Source organism: Lygodium microphyllum, chromosome 18 (genome assembly GCF_053477565.2).
Source record: "Lygodium microphyllum isolate KBCC chromosome 18, Lygodium_microphyllum_v1.1.10, whole genome shotgun sequence".
NCBI lineage: Eukaryota > Viridiplantae > Streptophyta > Polypodiopsida > Schizaeales > Lygodiaceae > Lygodium > Lygodium microphyllum.
The window spans coordinates 135825659-135848632 of record NC_141152.1 but is presented as its reverse complement, the minus strand read 5'-3'; the positions used below and the strand labels follow the sequence as shown (position 1 = coordinate 135848632).

Below are 22974 nucleotides of genomic sequence, written 5' to 3'. Positions count from 1 at the left end.
GTATAGATTCAATTTCAAGACATCACTTTAATCATACCATTTACATGAAATATAATGGAAAGAATAGCACAAGAATACTCAGAGAATTTTGCCAAAAAAAATTCATTATAATGAATAGGAGTTTGATTTGACTTAATACATTGTATGAAACGTGGGTATTACAGAGTAGTTGTTACGAGGATAGCAGCCACATGGTATGCAAATCTTGATAGACACATTGCATTGACACCTGAGATATTCTATGACTCAACACATTGCGCATTATATGGATGATATGATACAAGAGTTTCATGGATCATTGCCAATTGGAATTGAGATTTGAATGGACACGCGTTACCAATAAAGCAAAGGATTTTTGTGTTAAGAATCTAGCAATCGCACCTGCTTGTATGCCTCTTTGTATAGAGCAATGGGCAAGGAAATCACTAGCAATCTAGTAAGAGGTCTTGAATCCCATAAGCACAATGGTGCAGAATGGTACCTACCCAACTACTATAAAGCATTGTACTTGACTATCACTTTCATATGGAATGAATAAAATATCATGATGCTTTGTACTTTCACTTAGTGTCCTTTTCATTGTTAGTCCATTACAGAAGAATGTCTTTATGAGTCCAAGCTTCCACCTTGGAACCTAATTCACTTGTATAATAGTTGGTCTCTCTTTGTCTATGTCAACATGAGTCTTGTCTTCATCTTCCATCTTCCATAGCTTCTACCATGCTCTAGTTCTAACATTCTAACATGGTATCAGAGCTCAACTGAGCATGACCTAGCTCTCCTTTCACTCCTTTCTGCTCATCTTCATCTTAGTCTAGCTCAATTTGAGTGTATGACCCTCATTCTTCACTTGAATCTCACAATCAGCTTGTGGTAGCCATAGCCAGATTGTACCTAACTCCATTAGAGCTCTCAAATCTCCCTCTAAAAGCCATATCTCCACAACGTTCCTTATAGGCATATCTTCATGGACTTCTTGTGCTCTTCTCTGGCACCTCAATTGGTAACATTGCTACTCCGTGGCTACGACGTTGCTGAAATTCATCATGTTGTTCACAACTGCACTTGTGCTATTCGTATGGCCTAATCTCTCTCCACGCAGTGTGATTCATCCCTGCAAGTTTAGGGAAATTGAAGGTCCATATATGAGCTACCTCCCACATAAATCTTGTGCCATATGATCCATTGTAGCAGCTACAATCATAAAAAACCAAACCTACAAAAAACCCTAATAGACGTACACCATAGCCATTGACTTGCAAGCTAAAAACCACTTCATTTTCTCATTCTTCTCAAACAATTGGAGTTCATGCCACTTGGTTTAAAGTTCTTACTCAATAACCAACACACATTTGGGCAACAAATCAGTAAGGAGGGAAGATCTTGAAGGCTTGGAAGATTTGGAACACCATTAAGCAACATCAACACCAAGCTCTCTTTCCACTACATTTTTTCACTCTCCCTAAGCTGAGTCCCAGCTTAGTTTCAAACAAGCATTCATCTGATTTACCAACAAGGAGGGGACTCAAGTTACATGGCAATCATCAAAGAATCATCTTCAATCTCAACAACAAGTTCAAGCATAGTATCTACATAGTGTGATTTCACACTGCCATTGTTTGTGTCTTTTGACACACTAGATTTCAACTCTATTGCTGAAAAGTTTCAGAGTTTCAAGCTGATTCTCAATGGAAATTATGAAGACCTTAATGTAGAACTCATTCATGAGAAGTAACATGATTATTGTTACTCACTTATACTACACTAGAAAAATGTCTTTTCTACTTGCAGGAACACATGAAGCTGCCTACATCAAAGAGCAATTAATAAATCCATTTGAAGATTTTGAAGACATTTTTGTTGCCTTAAAGATGATGATACCTTTGCTTGAGGGGGACATGGACATGAAGACTAATGCAAGTAAAGCCAATAAAGAAGAAGACCAAGAAAAAGAGGACCATGAAGAAGAGGACCAAAAGATGCAAGCTGCAAGTTTTAACGGAGAAGAAGAAGAGCAAGATCAACCATGAGGACCCTAAAGCTACAAGCAAAGTGAAGGAAAAGTACTGCATGAAGAAGGGAAATAAGATTTATAATGACATCTAAAAATGCTAAAAACCACAAGGGCCTGTCTGTCCTTGACCCAAATTTTTACTAGACTTTTTTATTGCATGTACTTGCCATTAATGCTCCCTTCATAGGCAATGTAAACTCCTAATGTAGCCTATTCATAAGAGCCTCTACACACTTAGTGAGGTCTTGTAACAGCCCCTGGATGTCAACCATGTTTATGGTACCCACACTTAGGTTCCACTCACAACAGCCTCTGTACACTTAATGCTTTCCCATGGTTGTGATTGAGGGGTGTTAAGAATCTAGCAATCACACCCACTTGTATGCCTCTTTGTATAGAGCAGTGTGGGCAAGGAAATCACAAGCAGTCTAGTAAGAGGTCATGAATCCCATAAGCATAGTGGTGCAGAATGGTACCTACCCAGCTACTATAAAGCATTGTACTTGACTATCACTTTCATATGGAATGAATACAATACCTACCTAGCTACTATAAAGCATTGTACTTGACTATCACTTTCATATGGAATGAATACAACATCATGATGCTTTGTACTTTCACTTAGTGTCTTTGTCATTGTCAGTCCATTACACAAGATTGTCTTTATGATTCCAATTAGATGCTTTACCTAAACCTTGTAAAATACCTGCATGTATAAAAAAATACCTACATGAATCTCGTTTTAAAAAAATACTTGCATGAACCCCTTTTAACAAAAAATATCTAGATAAATGCATGAATAGAAGCAACACAAAATAGGGCCAATTTACCTCTAAGCTTATCTGCTCAAGATAAGATTGCATCGTTGCTGATCAAAACCCATTGCAAATGATGGACAAAAGAAAACATCAATCCCATCAAACATAAAAGTCACTAATCAAATTAATAAATTTTGGCACCACAAAATATGACATATTTACCCGTAAATTGAGCTACAAAATCTCTACTCTACCTTGTGTTAAGTGATGCAACAACAATTGATCCTTAAGTTAGAACTAGCATCAAACCCTATTGTAAATATAGTAGAAAATGGAAAACACAGAGAGGAAGAAAAAGAGTGTATGTGAGTACACGAGAGAGAGAAATAAATGATCACCTATCCAATCTTTCCCAAATTGATCTCTGCAAAAGACAATAGCAAGAGTTAGTATTTACATGAAGGTGTATTGAAAAAACAATAGAAAAGAGGAAACGTAGAGAGAGAAAGAGAGAGGAAGAGAGATATGAGCGCTTATGCAATGTCACCCAAAATTATCTCTGCAATAAAACAACAACAAGGGTTAGAACTAACATCATGCTATATTGAAAAGATAGTAGCAAAAAAAAACCATATATATATATAATACCTTTGCTTCTTGCTCCAAACAAACTCTGTAAGAAAACAACAATTAGAACCGATATCAAATTCTATTGAAAACACAACATACAAGAGAAACAACACATAGAGAGAGAGAGAGAGAGAGAGAGAGAGAGAGAGAGAGAGAGAGAGAGAGAGAGAGAGAGAGAGAGAGAGAGAGAGAGAGAGAGAGAGAGATGGGCACCCTCCTACCCAAAACAACCTTTGCAATAAAATAACAATAACAATAAGAAATGACATCAAACCCTATTTAAAAAATAGCAAATAAGAGAATATGCAAAGAGACATGGACACCTCTATTTTGCCCAAAATCTGGAGTTGCACGAAGAAGAAAGTGCAGAGGTAAGCAGAATGCTCAAAACCTTAATTACTCACACCAGGGAGCTTCAATGGTGGAGACAAAAATTCACCAATATAGAGAAAAGAGGGAAAGTGATCTATTGCTCAACTTTTGGGTTAAACTGATTTCAAGAGATAGAAAAAAACCAAAAGTGAAAATTTTTCAAAAAAGGGGAGAAATACGAGGTGAGAGAAACTCAAATTTTTTGTACTATTCATTCTCCCTAATTTTAAATCCCCCTGCTACCCCTTTTTTTAATTAATAACCCAAGATTTGGAGAGAGAAGATTCACCCTCCATGGATGTCAACATCTAGCCTTCCTATTAGACAATTCAAAGGCTCACATCTTAAACTATATTATTTTTAAGGATCCATTTGTGAGTTCATTTTTTTCCTAATGCTCCTTAGAGGGAGTCCCTAAACATCTTGGTGTTGTACGCCACATAGCACACACAAAGGGAGCACCCCCCCTTGGTGAAACATCATGCATCAACTCTATCATATGGTCACACACATTAATCTTATTTTTAATTATATTTTTTTACGTGATAATTTTAATTTTTTTTCTTATTTTTCTCTATTTATTTATAGAAAATTATTGATAATTACTTATTTTTATATGTAGACTAATAAACTTATTGAGAATAATTTTCTTGTCATGTTTCAACCCATAGGAATAGCAAATGCACAACAAAAATCGCATATTTTCCCTTAAACTGCATAGTCTCGGATTTTGCGTATTTTGCATAAAATTATTATACAACCAATTTTCCTTGAGCACTTCAACACAATTGATAAATTAGACCATGGGAAATCAAATGCAAGCATTTCTATCCATTTCAAGCTAAAATTTATCATAAAATAACGAAATCTACATTTTTCCCATGAAACGACTCATTTTATGATGCACACTTTTTGAACTTGGAGCCCTGCTAACGCTCTTCCATGGTTGATGATGATCTGTCTAACCTCAATTCATGTCTCTTTCCACTCCCCCTATCATCGTTCAATTAAAAGCGTCAATCTCAACCCATTCTCCTCTCTTTTACATTGATCCATGAGAACAAACCACAAGAGGACAAAGGACAGAGGAGAGAGAAAGCATGAAATTAGATCTTTTGATTCGATGTGTCATTTTCGATGATTTTTGAAGCAATGATGGGCGAAGAATTGATGGAGCCTGCTATCTTCATGATTCCCTGTGTATGGTGTTGATCCCAAAAATCCATTTTTTAATCAATTTAGGGGACGCTAAAAAAAAGAGTCCCCCCCCCCCCCCACATTTTCATGAAATGGTGCATCTCTTCATTCCTAAGCTAAAACTAACTTAATATTTTGGTTTTAGAACAACTAGTTCACAATTTTGTGTTCACACTTTAGCTAAGTGGTTTTTTCACTTTTGGAGGGCCAAACGAGCTTCGATTCAAGATCTGTCTGGATGTCTAGCTTTGTGACATAAAAATCTATAAACCTAGCCACTATGACACACTTTTTGGCTCTCGGATCATATAGTTGCTTTATAATGTGAAACCTTGTGGGGATTAAATGGGGGTCAAATGGACTTCGATTGACGAACCAAGGCTTGAGTTGGGTTCTCGGAATCGAAATCCATCTAGGAAAACTCTATCTCATCGATCTACAACCGTTTCATTTTGCATGAAAAATCGGTCTTTGACGGCCTCCCGAGCTCTTTTCCACTTCCAAAGATGGCTCTAAAATCCGCTCTCACTTTCTTCATACTCGCATGAAGACTTCTCTTCATACCTTCTTGCCCTTGCAACTACTACCTTGGAGGCCATCATACCTTGATTTTATGTAGCAAGAGGAGTCCAATAAGCACCATAAAGGAGGCATACGATGCCATGTGGCCATTAGCCAAGGCAACGCAAATTGCACTAAATTTAGGGTAGTTTTGCATCACATGACCTGCCTCTTTCTCCTATTGGCTAATCATTGATGACTTCTACCTCTTTGTTGTGGCCATCTAAAGCTTCTCCATCAAGACTTGAAAGGTATTTCTCTTCTATTGAGCAAGAGGCTTCATCTATGGTGTTGTAATATTTAGGACAACATTAAATATCTTTGATCATCTTGATTTAATATTCAAATCTTCATTTATACTCTTGAATATAGTCTCCTACCATTGCTTAGAGCTAGAATAAGCCCTATCTCTTAACATTCAAGCCTCCATTTTTCATCTTCTACCTGATTTGTACTCTCTTGAAATAGTTAAATAGAGCAGCATTATGTTATAGCAAGCATATGGAAAATCCTAGCAAAAAGCATTAGAGACAGTAAAGAGTATCATGAGATACTTGAATGGCACTAGATCTATGTGCATATGCTTCAGAAGGAAGAATGCATATGTTCTTAGATATGTAGATGTTGATTTTGTAGGGAGTGTCTAGTACTAGACTCTAGGAGGTCTAGTACTATTGTTGTCTTCACTTTAAGCTTGGCTAAGGTGATCTTGATTTCCATCTCTCAAGGGACTCTAGGTCACTAGTTCAATGAGTCGAGAGGTATAAAAGTTGGGGTGCTTAAGGATCAAATGATCAAGCCACCTTGGAGGCTTGTTTATTATAATCCAATGGCTTTGAGATACTCCTGGACTAGTCCTAATGTTTGACTCGATTGTTGCAGGATGTGTCTTAGTGAGTTGAATTCAAGTGCTTGATTTGATTCACTGTGATGAGTTTTGGCTATGGGTGGGTGAACTCAATTGGCTTTTGTCAAGGGCTTGAGTCTAAGTGGGGGAGTGTGGCAAGTCTAAGTGGATTTGTAGTTGGAACTTAGTCTGAGTGGATCCACATGTGTGTTAAAGTATGATAGGTAAGTCTAAGTGAGATTAGGTCCTAGCAGTTGAGTCTAGTTGATTGAGCCTAGGAGGTTAGATTCTTGTCACTGAGGCTAAGAGGGGACGGTTGGGTTAAATCTTTAAGTGATGGATCTCATATATGTATATGCATGAGTGCCTAAGAGTGTTGTGTAGATGGGTGCATTGAGTCTAGATACAAGAGTGGATAGTGATGGACTCTTAGGTGGATGGTGGTTTATGCTCATGAGTGAGTAGTTTGAGCTAGTTTGAGCCTAGCCCGTGAGTGGTGTTTGTTGCTAGTAACTTATCATTCTAAATATAAATTGCTTTGTATGTTTGTTTTGACATAAGATGGAGCAAATGAGCCATGAGACATTTACAAGATTTTGAAAAAGAAATCCATGGTGGCTTCCTATATTAAATTCACTTTTTAAATTAGCATTGTTTATATATAGTTGTTCAGTGTCTATTTACCTTGCTTTTCCAAAATTTTCATTTATCGCATTGTGATTTCATTCATACAAACCTTTACTATCATTCATACAAACATTTACTATAATGTATATCTTCAAAGCGAAATGCTTATCTTACTTGTTTAATGTATATTTTGATCTCATCTATTTTAATTTTTACTCCATTTATTATTAATTAATTGGTCACTTTATAGAATAATTATTGGTAATAGGTATTTATTACTTGTTAATCATGGCATTTCATTACTTATTGCAAAAATAGCTCAAGGATTTCTTGTTTTGTCTATATATATATATATCTATATATATGTATATATATGTATACATACATACATACATACATACATACATACATACATACATACATACATACATACATACATATATATATATATATATATATATATATACATATATATACATATATACATATATATACATATATATACATACATATACATATATACATATATATATATATATACATATATATACATATATATATATATATATATATATATATAGAGGGTATACCTCCAACAAATGCAAATATTCTACTAAAGAAAAGTTCAAAAATTCATTAAAGGGTTTGAAAATATCTAGCCCAATAGGAAGAGGCCGGTTCACTTCATCTTAAGGCTGGGTCATTTTAAGAGAAAATTCATTTGATTCAATGTGAGGAGGAATTTCCTACTTGTGAAAAAATACAAGTGAAAAGGATTTAGGCCGGTTCACCTTTAGCATAGAAGGAGAATATCCTTCTCATGATTAAAGTAGAAGGATGAGATTATTCAAAATATACATGGAAAAGGATTTTCAATAATACATATCAATTTTCAATTTTTAATTTTAAATTAACCTTTTAAGTTTTAAGTTTTCAAGTTTAAACCTTAAAATTCAAACATTTTAGCTTTAATTAAAATTAAAGTTGACTCAAGAGTCAGCACTACAGTCTGTTGCTAGCAAACTGGAGAGAGAGAGAGAGAGAGAGAGAGAGAGAGAGAGAGAGAGAGAGAGAGAGAGAGAGAGAGAGAGAGAGAGAGAGAGAGAGAGAGAGAGAGAGAGAGAGAGAGAGAGAGAGAGAGAGAGAGAGAGAGAGAGAGAGAGAGAGAGAGAGAGAGAGAGCCAAATGGCAAAAACACTTGTTTCATCATGCAACTCAAGTCTACTGTCTGTGACTTTTTGCCTCAATGTCCTTTCTGCTACCTCTTGATTCTTGGTTTGTGTGACTTGCAGGCCCCAAGGCTACAGAGCAGCATATGCTCCTTGCATCCTACGCTAGGGTTGCCCTTCTTGCATCCTATACCCCCAGCCTCCAAGACCTACAAGCCCTAGTGCTGCACTTCTTGCATCCTGATTCCTACACCCCCCTGGAGTCGTCAGTCCACACTCCATTTGTCACCTACAAAGCTATGCCCCCCCAGGGCCCATTGCTAGTAGTCAAACTTTCAAAGGGCCAAGTTATCTTTCAAAGTTTCCTATGCCATGGTCCACAACTAGCATGGGCCAAATCTCTTGGCCCCTAGGCAAAATCGCTTGTTACCTTGGCTTGGGTGGAATCTCATGTCAGCCATTGGAGTGTGGGCACTGAACTCTAGAGTGTGGGGCATGGGTGCTTGGAGGGTTCTCGAATCTGTGATCGCTGATTCTGCAGGAGCCTGGGCAGCTAGCAGTGGCGATAACTACACTCCCAGGTGTTGGGCAGTTGTGTAGAGAGAGAGAGAGAGAGAGAGAGAGAGAGAGAGAGAGAGAGAGAGAGAGAGAGAGAGAGAGAGAGAGAGAGAGAGAGAGAGAGAGAGAGAGAGAGAGAGTGTGTGTGTGTGTGTGCATTTGACTCAGTTTGAACTTTGTTTGAACTTTGTGACTCTATTTTGATATTTGAAGGCTTGTTTAGAGAAAGCGAGAGAGAGAGTCTTTGACTTATTTTATGTCTATTAAATATTCTGAACTTTTAAGGCTTGTTTTTTAGAGAGAGAGAGAGAGAGAGAGAGAGAGAGAGAGAGAGTCTATTTAGCATCACTCCTGGGACCTTAAGGAACTTGCAAGCTACGGTGTTACAACACAAGGCTCAAGCACAAGGATAAGAAGAAGATCAATCTCCTAGGTATATACAACTCTCTCTCTCTCTCTCTCTCTCTCTCTCTCTCTCTCTCTCTCTCTCTCTCTCTCTCTCTCTCTTCCGAGTTCCCTCTCTCTCTTTCTCATCTCTAAATGGAAAATTGTTAATGAAAGCTTAAAGGCAAAATATTAGTACTTTTTTCTTTTTGCTATGTGGTTGTTAATAGATTAAAGGTTTGCTCGGCGAAGTTACTATATATATATCCTCTACATCACATGCATTCTCCAGGCCTATTTATAAATATCCTTATCTGTAAATTTTTCTTAAATAAAGCATAACCCTTTTCTATTCAATTTGTAAATAAGCCCTTTATATTACACCCTTTTGTATGTAAAAGATGTATAAAAATTGTATTTTAAAAATACCTTATTTTGAACTCACATGATGCACACATATATTCATAAGTAACTTACCCGAGAAGGTTTGTGAGATATTGTAGTTTGAAGATAGAGGCTGGCCATTGTAGGAGCTTGGATTTTCAAAGGGAATGAACACATAACAAAATGTAGAAAATTTCAATGATTATAAAATACACGGTAAGGTCGCAACCACTCTTTTTATTGTTAATAAGTGGCACCTAAATTGAAATATAAGAGACAAGGAAATCTTCTTCCATGGGTTGGGATTGAAAACATAGCCAAACATCCTTCTAAAAAAGTAAAAGAAAATATGGATAATGTCAGGGGCTCAACTTCAATTAATGTGTTATCTTGAAATGAATTGTTTGATAACATGTCACTTGAAGAAAGGGATGATTTGAAAGAAAAAAAGAATGAGGCTTACTTTTTCAAGAGGATTGGCTAGACTAATTTAAAGGGCTTGTTTATGATAGAGCTGAAGTAAAAATGTATTGCAAATTTTGTTTGAAATATCATCATCCACATCGTGCATATTTAAAAGGGGGGTCTATAAACTTTAATATTAGCAACCTAAGATCCCATGTTCACACATCATGTCATAAGTTTGCTATGCAAGCTATTTTGCTTGAAGAAGAAGACTCCATTGAAAAGAGTATTTTAAAAATAAGAGAAGTAAAAGATGAGGCATTACTTTCATTATTTAGAATTGCATATTTGATTGCAAAGAAAAATTTACCATTTTCTGTGTTTCTTGAAATCATAAGCTTTTTGCAAGATTGCCATGCACCATACACTACTAGTCTTTATAATAATGATAAGGCATGTGCTGAAATGATTTTTTGCATGGCATTGTCTATTATGAAAAGTAAATAGAAAAGGTTTTAGCTAGTTGGTGTTTTAATTGATGAGTCAAATGATATCTCCTCACATGGACATATGGTTATTTATTTATCATATTTTGAGGCTGATTGTGTTCCTAAAACAAGCGTTTATAATATCATAGGGGTGCATGATGGCACTGCAAGATCTTTGTTTGAGGCTATTATTAGTGAGCTAAAGAAGTGTAAGCTAGATTTATCTAGATTCATTGCATTTGGGTTTGATGGATGTTTCACAATGGTAGGAAAGGAGAATGGTGTCCATGTCTTATTGAAAAAACATGTTGATCCATTTTTAACATCAATTCATTGTGTTGCCCATCATAGTGCCCTTGCAATATCTAGTTTAGCAAAAGAGATACCTTATTGCAAAAAGCTAGAAACACTTATTAATGCTCTAGCTTCGCATTTTAATATTAGCATGAAGAGATTAGAAGGGTTGCCAGCTATGCAACAAGATTTGCATGCCCCATTCTTAGACTTGAGCATACTTTTGATGTGAGATGGTTAAGTAGCATACAAGTCTTCAAATGCAATACTTGAGATCACAAAAAGAGAGGCATTGCCTATTTATGAAGAATTGGTTGAGTTCAAGTGTGTTTATTGCGTACATTTCTTAGCCGACATTTTGAGAGGTTTAACAAAACTGAGCCAAATGTTTCAAAAAGACTTTGTAGATGTCACAACTATAGATAGTCTTGTGAAGAATGAAATTGTATCTATAACATAATATTACATTGATTGTCCTCCTACTGATGTGAATGCATTAACTGTTGGAGTATATGGATATGATATCCTTAAAAACTAATGGCTTGAAAAATGACATTTATATACATTAAGAGGTGCTTTGCATGGGAATAAAAATTATAAGCATGATTTAAAATGTAAAATTAATGGAGAAGACTTTAACATGGCCTTAGAATTTTAAGTTGCTTTTGCCAATTCAGTAGTGAGTAACTTGAATTCTTGATTTCAAGATAATTCCATACTTAACTATTTAAAAATACTTGTGCTTGCACAATATCTAATACATGAGAAGGCCTTAAAGAACAAAGGAACCCAAGAGATAGATCAATTAACTTCATATTATAGTTTCCCTAAAAAGCTAAATATAGAAGAAATCCCTGCAATGGTAGAAGTCGATGAGTTTAAGAAAGAATCTATAAATTTTAAGCATCAAGCTTCTAGAGATTGGATACGATTCACATTGCCAGAGATAGCTTCAACACTTGCTTGCAATAGTATGTGGATGGATAATTATACAAATATTCTTACTCTTTATCAAATTGCTCGAGCATTGCTATTCCTGAGAGAGGTTTTAGCGCTTGAACTATGATAAAGAGTAAGCTATGTAATCGTTTGGAGATTAGATGCATTAATGAAAATATTTATTGAAGGGCCTTCTAAGTTCACTGATATGAAGTTCATTGAGAGTATGGACTGATGGGCTGAAAAAACACATTGACATTTATACATAACATAAGGAATCTACTTACTGATTTTATAGTAAATTTGCATACTCATAAGAGCAATTGATTTTTTATGGCCTATGATGATCTTGAAGTCACAATGCATTATTTGCACTTTTCTTATCTTGATTCTTTTAACTTTTAACCATTTTTCAATGTTAAACTTATTTTTTCTTTAGTTTCTTCTATCTTTTGAATGAAAATCTTTCACATTTACTTTTAGATCATGCTTGCTTTTAATAAAATATGCTTGAACTTTTAACTTTTTTTTAATAATTTTGGTCGTATTTTAGTATGTTCTCTTTCATGTTAGTTTTGTTTTTTCTTTTTATATCATGGTTGCTTTAAATAAAATGTGCTTGACTTTTTTTAAACATTTTTGTTTTTTGTTTTACTTATATTTCATTATGTAATCTTTTATGCTAGTTTTGTTTTTTTCTTTTTGTTTCTTCTATGCTTTAACTTCCTTTCTTTTGGGTTTCTATTTTATGCGTTCTCTTTACCTTTGTGTTTATGATGTATATACTTCTATGAGGCCATAGACCCACTAAGAGACATAGAAACCACTTGTATACATTTGTTTTTATCTATTAAAATTTTAGATAAGTAATGTAGATCATGTTGCTTAATGATAATAAGGGTTTTCATTTCTAAGGTGTAAGAGATAAGTAATTGAAAAAATTCTAAGGAAAACTTTGAAATATAGACCCCTTCAAATAACAGAAAAAAAGATGATTATCCTTTCATTAAAGATTTAAAAGGGAATTTGTTGCCAGGTGGCACCTACGCAAAGGGATGAGTACCTTAAATGGTTCTCCTTTGTGTGTATGTTGGTGGGATGAGCACCTTAAATGGTTCTTCGTCAATGCGGGGCACGTTCTTAAGAATTATCTTAGATGGAAGGTCAATGGGGACGCCTATCCTTTTCGGGCATTGATGCAAGTGTGAACATGGGTGGTACCATTTTATCCACACGAGTATTAACGTCTTCGTGAACTAATTATTGTATGGAATTCCAAATTAATTGATTTATGTGACTAGCTATAATTATACAGTTGCTTATTATTCTAACATGATTTTTTGAATTTTTGGCAGCTGATGTGTAGAGCAAGGAGAATTAGAAAAGTGGGCCACGTGTAAGCGTTCTAAAGATTATTTCCCCAAGAATTTATTGGATTATTGTATTAGACGCATTGCTACTTCTTATAAAGCGTGCACATAGCCTCTATGTAAATATTTATTAGCAAAATAGATTTTTAGAAGATATGTCCAATAAAATATTAATGGTTCTAGAGAGTTGTGGGATACACAACTGCTAGCATCCATTAATTCAGATTACTCTATCTCTTTTTCAGTTCACTCAAACTCTTTATGTAAAGAGTGATTGTAAAGGGCCTAAATCTTGGGCAAAGAAGATTTCATAATATTATTATAAATACGGCATGAAAGGAGCTACCCACTTCATGTCGGGGGGAGATTGAACCCAATCTTGAGTCATTTATCTTACTTTACCTTTTCTTTTAGTCTATTTTTCAATTTCTCATGAGTCGTATGCAATTTTATGAGTAAAAGAGAGAAAGAGGGAGCTTCTTTCATTCGCTATGCGCAAATCATGCATCTGTTGCTCGCAATAGTGGTATCAGAGCCGAGCCTATCTCTGGGGCTTCCAATCACCTATCCTCTGGTGTGAAGGCGAGGCCTTTGCTGCAAATGGGCTCTACGGTCCATCTCATCGCGAACTGACTACACGGTTGGATTCCCAAGCCTTCAAAATCCCAAATCCCTCTATCACAGTCAAGAAATTCTGTTGTTTTTCCAAACATTGAAGAATACCCACTCCTACATCATGGCGCCATATTTCATGATGAGTTGGAGCTTATAGATGGTTAGTGAGCTTAATTAAAGCTTAAGTAAAAGCTTAGCTTAAGCTTAAGCTCTTTTTTTTAAAAAATCTCATGCTTAAGCTCTTTTTTAAAAAAAATCTCATGGGGGGGCCGTTTTTTGGCACCACAGCAGCATCCATGACATCATTTTGGCCAAAAACGTTAAGTTTTTTAGGCTTAAAAGCCTTATTAGGCAAGTTATATTACTAACCTACTTGATCAACTTTAACCTCTCTTACTCCGTGTCATACACAGACTCTGCCAATCTTCACAAGTCACAGCCGACCATCTCTCCCATAGAGGCAGTTCTCACACAGTTCTTTCCAGCTTCATAAATCTCACAAAATTTCCATAAAAAATCATCACATTTCTTGCCTATTTCCATCCATAATTTCTTGTCCAAAGTCTGTTTGAAATTTTGGTCTTGCACGCCAAAATTCTTCAACAACAAGCAAGGTGTCTTTTCATTTGCAAGGCATCCTAAATTTTCGGATTTCTCCATCAAGCAATCATGGCCAATTTCGACTCTGCATCGCCGCTTCCTGAGCCAACCTTGGAGCAGCGTATGGATTTAATATCCATGCAACTTGAAGAAGAGCGTCAACACCACGTACAACTGGAGCAAGAATTGAAGTCCCTTAACCGTCGTGCCATTGAAATTTCTACCAATGACAACAACCTAGTTCGCGCCATCAAGGCTACTTTGGATGTCCACACTAGTCGAAAGGAATCCAAGATAAGCAAGCGTACATTCAAATTTAATTCTTTTGATGGTCTTAAAGATGGTCGCAAAATTTTGTCATGGTTAAGTCAGTTTGAAGCTTATTTCGACAATGAGAAATACTCAATAAGTGATAAAATTAAATGTGCATCTCATTATTTTATTGAGAAAGCTACATTATGGTGGGATGTCACGCGTAAAAGGATTGTTTGTCCTCTCACATGGAATGACTTTCGCAATAAGGTTCTTGCAAATTTTCTCCCTACACAATTCGAGTTCCGCATGCAACAACAATGGGATCTATTCATGTAACGGGAACGTGAGTCTATCCCTCAATACACAGAAAGATTTTGGAGCACTCTCTTGCAGCTCCGAATAGTGGAACCAGTCGGCCGAATCTACCTTCAAGAGAAAGTATATGTTTGGCTTAATTCCATCCATCCAAGCCAACATGTTCAAGCCCAATAACCTGGACGAAGCCATATCCCTAGCTCTTGACGCTGAAAAGAAGCAGACAAAAGACTGAAGGCAATTTTCGGCATCCAACGGTAACAACATGGGTAACTTTCATTTTAATTCTTTTTGTAACTTCAATTCTCAATATGGAAAGAATCGTTTTAACCGACGACCATGGATGCGAAATATTCTTAATAATCATGGTCAATCAATTTCCAATTCTAAACCTCCCAATCTACCTTTAAATTTGCCTAAATCTGGTGAACCTAAAAATGTTAACCCAAGTGTCTCCAATGCCATTTCCAAAAATGTAATTTGTTATAATTGTAAGCGTCCTGGTCATATTGCGAGTCGTTGTCCTATGGGCAACACTCGTGATTGGAAGAAACCCATGGCACATCTAAATTTTCTTGGAGCTGAAGAATCCAATGAAGACCTTGAAGCAATGTCCGACTTCGATGAGGCTACACTTATTGGCAAAAATTCTAACGAATCTGAAGACCTTGCTGTATTGATGCAAGATAATCACCCTATAGCATACTCTAGTTGTAAAGTGAAACCGTTTGAAGTTAAATATAGTATATATGACAAAGAATTACTAGCCATAGTTCATGCATTGCGCACATGGAAGCATTATTTAATGGGTTCAAAATTTATGATTAAAACTGGTCAACAAAGTATTAAACATTTATTGTCACAACCACAAATATCTGATAGACACATACAGTAGGCATAATTTATTCAATCCTTTCATCCACTCATTGAATATCAACCACGTAAGGAAAATGTAGTAGTCGATGCACTTAGCTATAGACCATCATTAAACAATATTTCTGCTATTTCTACTTCTTCATTAGACACAATGAAAAATACGTATCTTCAAGATCCCGATTTTCATGATGTTTGGGTGAATTTATCTAACAATAAATGGATCCCTACTAATTACTTTTTTGTTTCCGATGGTTTTTTGTTTTATGAAAAACGATTATGTATTACTAATCCTTTCCGTCATTTCATTTTGCAAGAAGTACATGAATCTCCTTATATGGGACATCGTTGTATTATCTCCACACTTAAAAATTTACATGAAGATTTTTTCTGGCCAAATATGCAACGTGATGTTTCTAATTTTATTTCTGACTATATTATATGTACAAGCATAAAAAGACATCATGGTAAATCATATGGTTTATTACTTCCATTACCTATCCCTAATTCACCTTGGGAGCATATTTCTATGGACTTCATTACAGGTTTACCACAAACTTTTTCACAGAATGATATGATATGGACCATAGTTGATAGATTTAGTAAATATGCTTACTTCATTGCTTGTAAAAATACCTTAAGTGCTGCACAAGCCGCTAACTTATTTCTCAAGCATATTTTTGTGCACCATGGATTGCCAAAAATTATTGTGTCTGACCGAGATCCTCGATTCTGTAATAAATTTTGGATTATCTTGTTTACTAACTTAGGAACTAAGATTGATTTTAGTTTTGCATTTCATCCAGAGACTAACGGTGAAACAGAGGCCACAAATAGCACAATTTTGGATTTAATTCGTGCTTACACAATTTCTTCTCCAGCCACATGGGATAATCATTTACACCTTCTACAGTTTGCTTAAAATAATACCACTCACACTGCTACAAAAAAGGCACCTTTTGAAATTGTTTATGGTCACAAATTGCCAACTCCCACGTTTCGTCTAACTCAGAGAATACATTTTGTTGACGATTGGATTCAAAATCATTCAAGTATTTATGAGCAAGTTAAACAAATACTAGCAAAGGCCCAACAATCATATGTGAAACAAGCAAATAAAAAGAGGCAAGCTATGATTTATAAAGGAGATTATGTTTGGTTACGTGTTGAAAAACGTAGACTCCATAGTGTAGAAAAGAGCCCAAATGTAAAATTAGCTCCTCATTTCTATGGACTTTTTAAAATTCTCCATTGTATTAATCCTAATGCTTACAAATTAGAGTTACCTTATCATTGGAAAATCCACAACACTTTTCACATTAGTCTTTTACATCCCTTCAAAGGTTCTCTTCCTGCTCACCCTATTTATGACTCACCACCCTTGATTGCCAATGACCATGAAATCCTAATTCCTGAAACAATCATTGATGTTGATTATATGACTACTAGAACTGGAAATACTTATCCTCGTTATCTTGTTAAATTCCACAATCACCCTGTTGAGGAAACTCAATGGATGCATGCTCGTGATTTGGGATCTTTTTTCAATTTATTGTCTCCACATCCAACCAATAGCAATTGAGGACAATTGCTATCCCACCCTGGGGGTATGTTGCCAGGTGGCACCTACGCAAAGGGATGAGCATCTTAAATGGTTCTCCTTTGTATGTACGTTGGCGGGATGAGCGCCTTAAATGGTTCTCTGTCAATGCGAGGCACGTTCCTAAGATTTGTCTTAGGCAGAAGGTCGATGGGAATGCCTATCAAGTGTGAACGTGGGTGGTACCATTTTATCCACACGAGTATTAACATCTTCGTGAACTTGTATGGAACTCCAAATTAATTGATTTATGTGGCTAGATGCAATTATTCAATTGGTTATTATTCTAACATGATTTTCTAAATTTTTGACAGCTGACATGTAGAGCAAGGAGAATTGAAAAAGCGCGCCACATGCAAGCATTCTAAAGATTATTTTCCCAAGAATTTATTGGATTATTGTATTAGACGCACCATTATTTCTTATAAAACGTGAGCATAGTCTCTATGTAAATATTTATTAGCAAAATAGATTTTTAGAAGATATGTCCAATAAAATATTAATAGTTCTAGAGAGTTGTGGGATACACATCTGCTAGCATCCATTAATTTGGATTACTCTATCTCTTTTTGAGTTCACTCAAACTCTTTATGTAAAGAGTGATTGTAAAGGGCCTAAATTTTGAGCAAATTTTTTTTCATAATATTATTATAAATACGACATGAAAGGAGCTGCCCACTTCATGTAGGGGGGAGATTGAACCCAATCTTGAGTCGCTCATCTTACTTTACCTTTTCTTTTAATCTATTTTTCAATTTCTCATGAATCGTACTCACATATACAACTAAAAAGTCTATCACAACTGTAACTCTGAAAGGCTGCCTATGCTGCTCTTTGTCCTAGTGTCGGTGTGCAGCGTTCAAGTAGCTTTAAAACCCCACCAGTTGAAGTTCTGCATTTGTCCTAGCGTCGGTGGTGTACACTGTTCACGTACCATAACTGTGTTTCACGTTGAGCAGTGAGCTTATGGCTTGTGTGTGCGTTACGGGAGGTACCGGCTACATTGCAATATGGCTTATCAAGATGTTGCTGGCACGAGGCTATGCTGTTCGAGCTACTGTTCGCGATCCAGGTTTCCCTGCTGCTTTCATAATCACAGTCTCAAGTTACAAGCAGAATGATTAAAGTAGAAGGATAAGATCCTTCTAAATATACATGGAAAAGGATGCGTTGAGCAGTAGTGAGCTTATGGCTTGTGTGTGCGTTACGGGAGGTACCGGCTACATTGCAACATGGCTTATCAAGATGTTGCTCGCACGAGGCTATGCTGTTCGAGCTACTGTTCGCGATCCAGGTTTCCCTGCTGCTTTCATAATCACAGTCTGAAGAATGATTCGGTTGGGAGGGGAAACTGCCTTTAAAGAAGACGATGTTTTTGATTGCAGGAAATCAACAGAAAACAGCTCACCTTTGGAATCTTCCGAAGGCACTTGGGAACCTTGAACTCGTGAAAGCAGACCTGCTGGAAGATGGCTCTTTTGATGCTGCCGTCGATGGTTGTGAAGGAGTCTTTCATGTTGCATCACCAGTTCTTATGACCGCCGAAAATCCAGTAGGACTCTCAATCCAGCATCAATGGCAATTTTAACTTCTTTCAATGATTTTGTTAACCAGTGAAGCTTTTTACTCAATGATTTTAATCAATGGCAAATTCTCTGCTGTCATAAGGTGCAAGCCTTTCTTGTCCCTCTATGGTAATTTGTTCAAAAAGTATTCAATGCCTGTCATACAAATGCATGTCTCGGTTATAGAGGTTTAACCCTATGTCAGGTTGATTCTCACAGAAGCCATGATGGACTACATTATTCTACGTTAATGACCACAACAAATTATGCCGTTGCTCTTCCTTTGTAAAAGAAGTTCATGTTTCGCAGCAAAGCTACCTCCAATCCTGAATCCTGATACCAGATAGTTGAATAGTGGTTATCATCTCCCCAAAAGCTTTATTTGTTCATCAAATTTTGGAGCAAGAGTAAGCCTGAGTCATCTGCTGTAGTGCACCATATAAAACCATGCGAGTGGCCAGATTCTGTTAGAGCATTCTTGTCGTTGTCAGGTTCTGGTAGCACATATTGCCAGTACTGCATTGGGCCGTCCTGCCTTGATATATCCAATATTATACGATTATCTCCATTTGATATCTCTAAAGTCCCGTTTGGACATGTGCAAAAAAGATGATTAAACCTTTAGCATATGCCCAGCTGCATCAAGCTAGTGGTTTTTGCATACTAAATGTTTCTGTGATGTCAAGATGCAAGTTTGCAACTGTTTTCACTTTGCTAGGTGTGATAATTGTCCTCCTCCCAAAGAAAATGAGGTGATAAAATGCTCTACTTCTCAGGAAGATCTGATAGCCCCAGCAGTTAAAGGCACGTTAAATGTTCTCAACGCATGCACAAAAGCAAAATCTGTGAAAAGGGTTGTATTGACATCCTCAACAGCAGCAGTGACCGTAACTCCAAAGCTTACAGATGATATAATTGTGGATGAGACGTTATGGAGCGATCCGGAGCACTGCAAACAAACAAAGGTAAGGGCCTCAACCTCACAAGAACAGTGAAAATTACAATGTGTTAGTATACATTAATCAGTTTTCTAGTACTAGAGTTTCATAACAAAGAAAGGTCTAGAAAACCTCACTTGTACATTGCAATTTGTTGAGTGTCTTCTTTTCATTCAGTTTATGGTGTGTTTGACAATGCAGGTTTGCAGCTTTATTTGCCTCCACAGATGTATCCATGATTATGCATAGTTTTGTTACAGAAGGCCAACAACAGAATGTATGGAAGAATGATAGATCAGTTTGCACATAAGAAATTTACTAGTCTACAAACACAAGACCGTACTAGGGTTGACAGAACATATGGCTATCTTAGAGCACTCCAAGTTCCACCATGGGTGGGGCATGCACGTCTATCCTCTCATGGTGTTGATTCTTGAATGCAAGACTTGCTGCAGGATGATGGGAAGTAGGAAATGCTCTTAGAAAGGTTATTTCAGGGCGTGGTCAGTCCATCGATCAGTATGACAGGCCAGGTTTGTACAGGCTCTGCGTGGTTGACGGGCCCAGAGAGACTCCATCGCTAATGCACCACAAGGGTATGCAATATCAGGGCAATTATAGCGCTGCCTGATAACATGCTTGTGTTAGGGTGCAATGTACATACATGTAGACATAAGAGCACATACCATGTCTCCTGGGTGAGAACCAAACGCATGCTACCCTCGCTGCTGAGAATATGCTATGATGTGCATTAATTTGTTTGCACAATTGAGATGAGTTCCATTACTATGAAGACCATAACAAATTTGTAGGATGTCATTTGGTTTTGCCATCTTTCCATACTCTTTTTCGTAACGTGCTCTATGTGGTCTTCATATGATAACCTCACATCTTTATATTTATGTGATTAAAATGCCATTTTTTAAATGTGTTTGGAGTAGATTTGGTACCTTCTTTCCAAGGTTTTAGCCGAACAGATGGCATGGTCATTTGCTAAAGAACACAAGTTAGACCTCGTGGCGATAAATCCCGGTCTTGTTGTTGGACCTAAATTGCAACCACATGTTGATGCGGGTTCAGAAACTATCTTGGACATATTCAGTGGTAGGTCTATTTTATATCCACAAAATTTCCACTCAAAAATCTATTTTTCTCTATGTATGTGTGTGTGTGCACGTGCGTGGGTGGGCAGGTAGGTGGGTGGCTGGGTGGGTGTGCATGCATATAGTTCATGCATGCATGCATGCATGCAAGATTTCAACTTAAAATGTAAGTCTAATTGATTTGCCATATCCATTGTTGAGTATCCCATGAAAGGAAAAAAAATATTCTCTCTTGTTGAAAGGCATTTTTACGAGTTGCATGATATGTGCATTATGGATAAATAGTAGCACATCTAATGTATTTCGTTGGGTCAACTCAATTCATAAGTAACACCTTAGTTAGGCATAGTAATTAGTGCTAAGCTTATGGCTAAATTCAACTAGTTGCTTCTTTGATGAAATGCATGCAAAATACAAGAAGACCAACTTTTTCCTCTGTTGTTTCCATTCTGTTTTCATTTTTTAGGGGGGAATTGGGGTGAGAATGTGCGCTTGACAATGTTGTGCCATAAAATTTTTAACTTTTGATTACTACATTGGTTTTCTTAAAAGGGTTGATGATATATAGAGGTCAAAAGATGTTGCATGCTTATCAATGTTGAGTGATTCAAGGTAAAAGAGAAACCATAAGTTGTTGTGGAACAATTTGGAATATAGGTTTTGGAGATTCAAATGCCAATTATGTTTTTGGAGCCTAGATTTGCATGTTGCAGTTATCTCTAACAAAAGCCTAAGTTGTGCATAGTGGTTGTTTCATTGATGTTCATGCAGTTTGATGATTGTTGGTTGTCACATGGATTTTGGGTTGATTCATGAGTAGTGCTTGTAGCCCATGTAAAGTACAAGTTAATGTTTTAACTTTGATTCCATATACTAAAGCAACATGCATGTATGTATACTTATACTCTTGGATTGTTGATGTATTGTTGTCGTGGTCTGAGAGGGTTTGTCTCTTCCATTTCTTCACCTTCTTTTCTAAGAACCCTTTCCCTTTCTCATGTCTTTCTAGAGTTTAGAGTTGGAGTTTGAAATGTTGGTGCTACTATTCCTGTTGTTATTTTTACTAGCTGCTTAAATAATTTGCTTAAGCTTCTAATGGTTTTTTTTTTTTTTGGATTTTTAGGCACTCACAATATCTTTAAGACTATCACTGTAGGATGGGTGGATGTAAGAGATGTGGTTGAAGCCCACATTTTGGCTTATGAAGTTCCCACGGCCTCTGGAAGGTTCATTTGTGTAGGCAAAGTTCTTACATATGCAATGTTGTTGAATTTGATCCAACAAGTTTGTCCAAAATTTTCAAAATTATCCAAGTTAGTTGCTTTATCTATCCACCAAAACCTTTTCTTAGTTTGATTCACATTGGTTTTAGATTTAGAACATTTCAATGCATATTAATACTTGAATTCTAATTCTTAACAGACATGTACATGAACCAATACCAGAAATGACCTTATTCAAGGTTTCTACTGAAAAGCTAGAAGGACTTGGATTTAAGTTTAGATCTATTGAGGATGCAATCAAAGATTGTATTGATTCCCTCAAAGAAGAAAAGCTTTTAAATCTTGAGCCATTTTGATATATGTAAATAGTTTTGTCCAAACACACTTTCTTTGAAATTTACCCTAGATTTGCTTGGCATGGACAATTGCAATTTTTGTCTCATCACAGTTGTGAGATAAAGGTAGATGATATTGTCTTCAATATCTTGCTTGTCTTATGAAGTATGATTCATTTAACTAAATGCATGAGAAATGATGAAATAACCAAACAATTAACATTTCTATACTTTCCTACATGGGAGTACCATTGCCAATTTCAACTCTGGATTTCCATTTTGTATTGTGTTAAGGTTTCAAACCCAGTCATATTTATATTGTTCACAACCTTTGGGTGCGTAAAGAAGCATATGATACTATATCAAATTGTTGAAAGTGGTATTCATTGCCATTTAACAACTAATTAGCCAATTGCATGACTACTTTGGTAAGTATTCCATGATGAAATATACATTTAAAAACATTATTTTGTCAATATATTAATTTGATTGAGAAACTTGTTCTAGTTTCATATCTACTCCATCTTAAACTACAAATTTAGTGCTTGTGTAGGC

General features: G+C 36.2%; 1 protein-coding gene across 1 annotated transcript; it reads left to right on the top strand.

Moving 5' to 3' along the window:
* The first annotated feature begins 18160 nt into the window (after positions 1-18160).
* Positions 18161-22573, top strand: LOC148021417 (phenylacetaldehyde reductase-like). The gene is made up of 6 exons (XM_087699271.1): positions 18161-18549; positions 18641-18807; positions 19597-19785; positions 20700-20862; positions 21985-22174; positions 22284-22573. The coding sequence occupies exons 1-6, from the start codon at positions 18411-18413 to the stop codon at positions 22438-22440; spliced, it is 1005 nt and encodes a 334-aa protein (XP_087555397.1). The 5' UTR covers positions 18161-18410; the 3' UTR covers positions 22441-22573.
* The last annotated feature ends 401 nt before the right edge of the window (positions 22574-22974 follow it).

Bases quoted from the DNA above. Each gene is read 5' to 3' on its own strand.
- LOC148021417 (XM_087699271.1), top strand. From the start codon at position 18,411: ATGGAAAAGGATGCGTTGAGCAGTAGTGAGCTTATGGCTTGTGTGTGC. The intron at 18,550-18,640 runs GTTTCCCTGCTG...TTTTGATTGCAG, and splicing joins AGCTACTGTTCGCGATCCAG to GAAATCAACAGAAAACAGCT. The intron at 18,808-19,596 runs GTAGGACTCTCA...TCTACTTCTCAG, and splicing joins TTATGACCGCCGAAAATCCA to GAAGATCTGATAGCCCCAGC.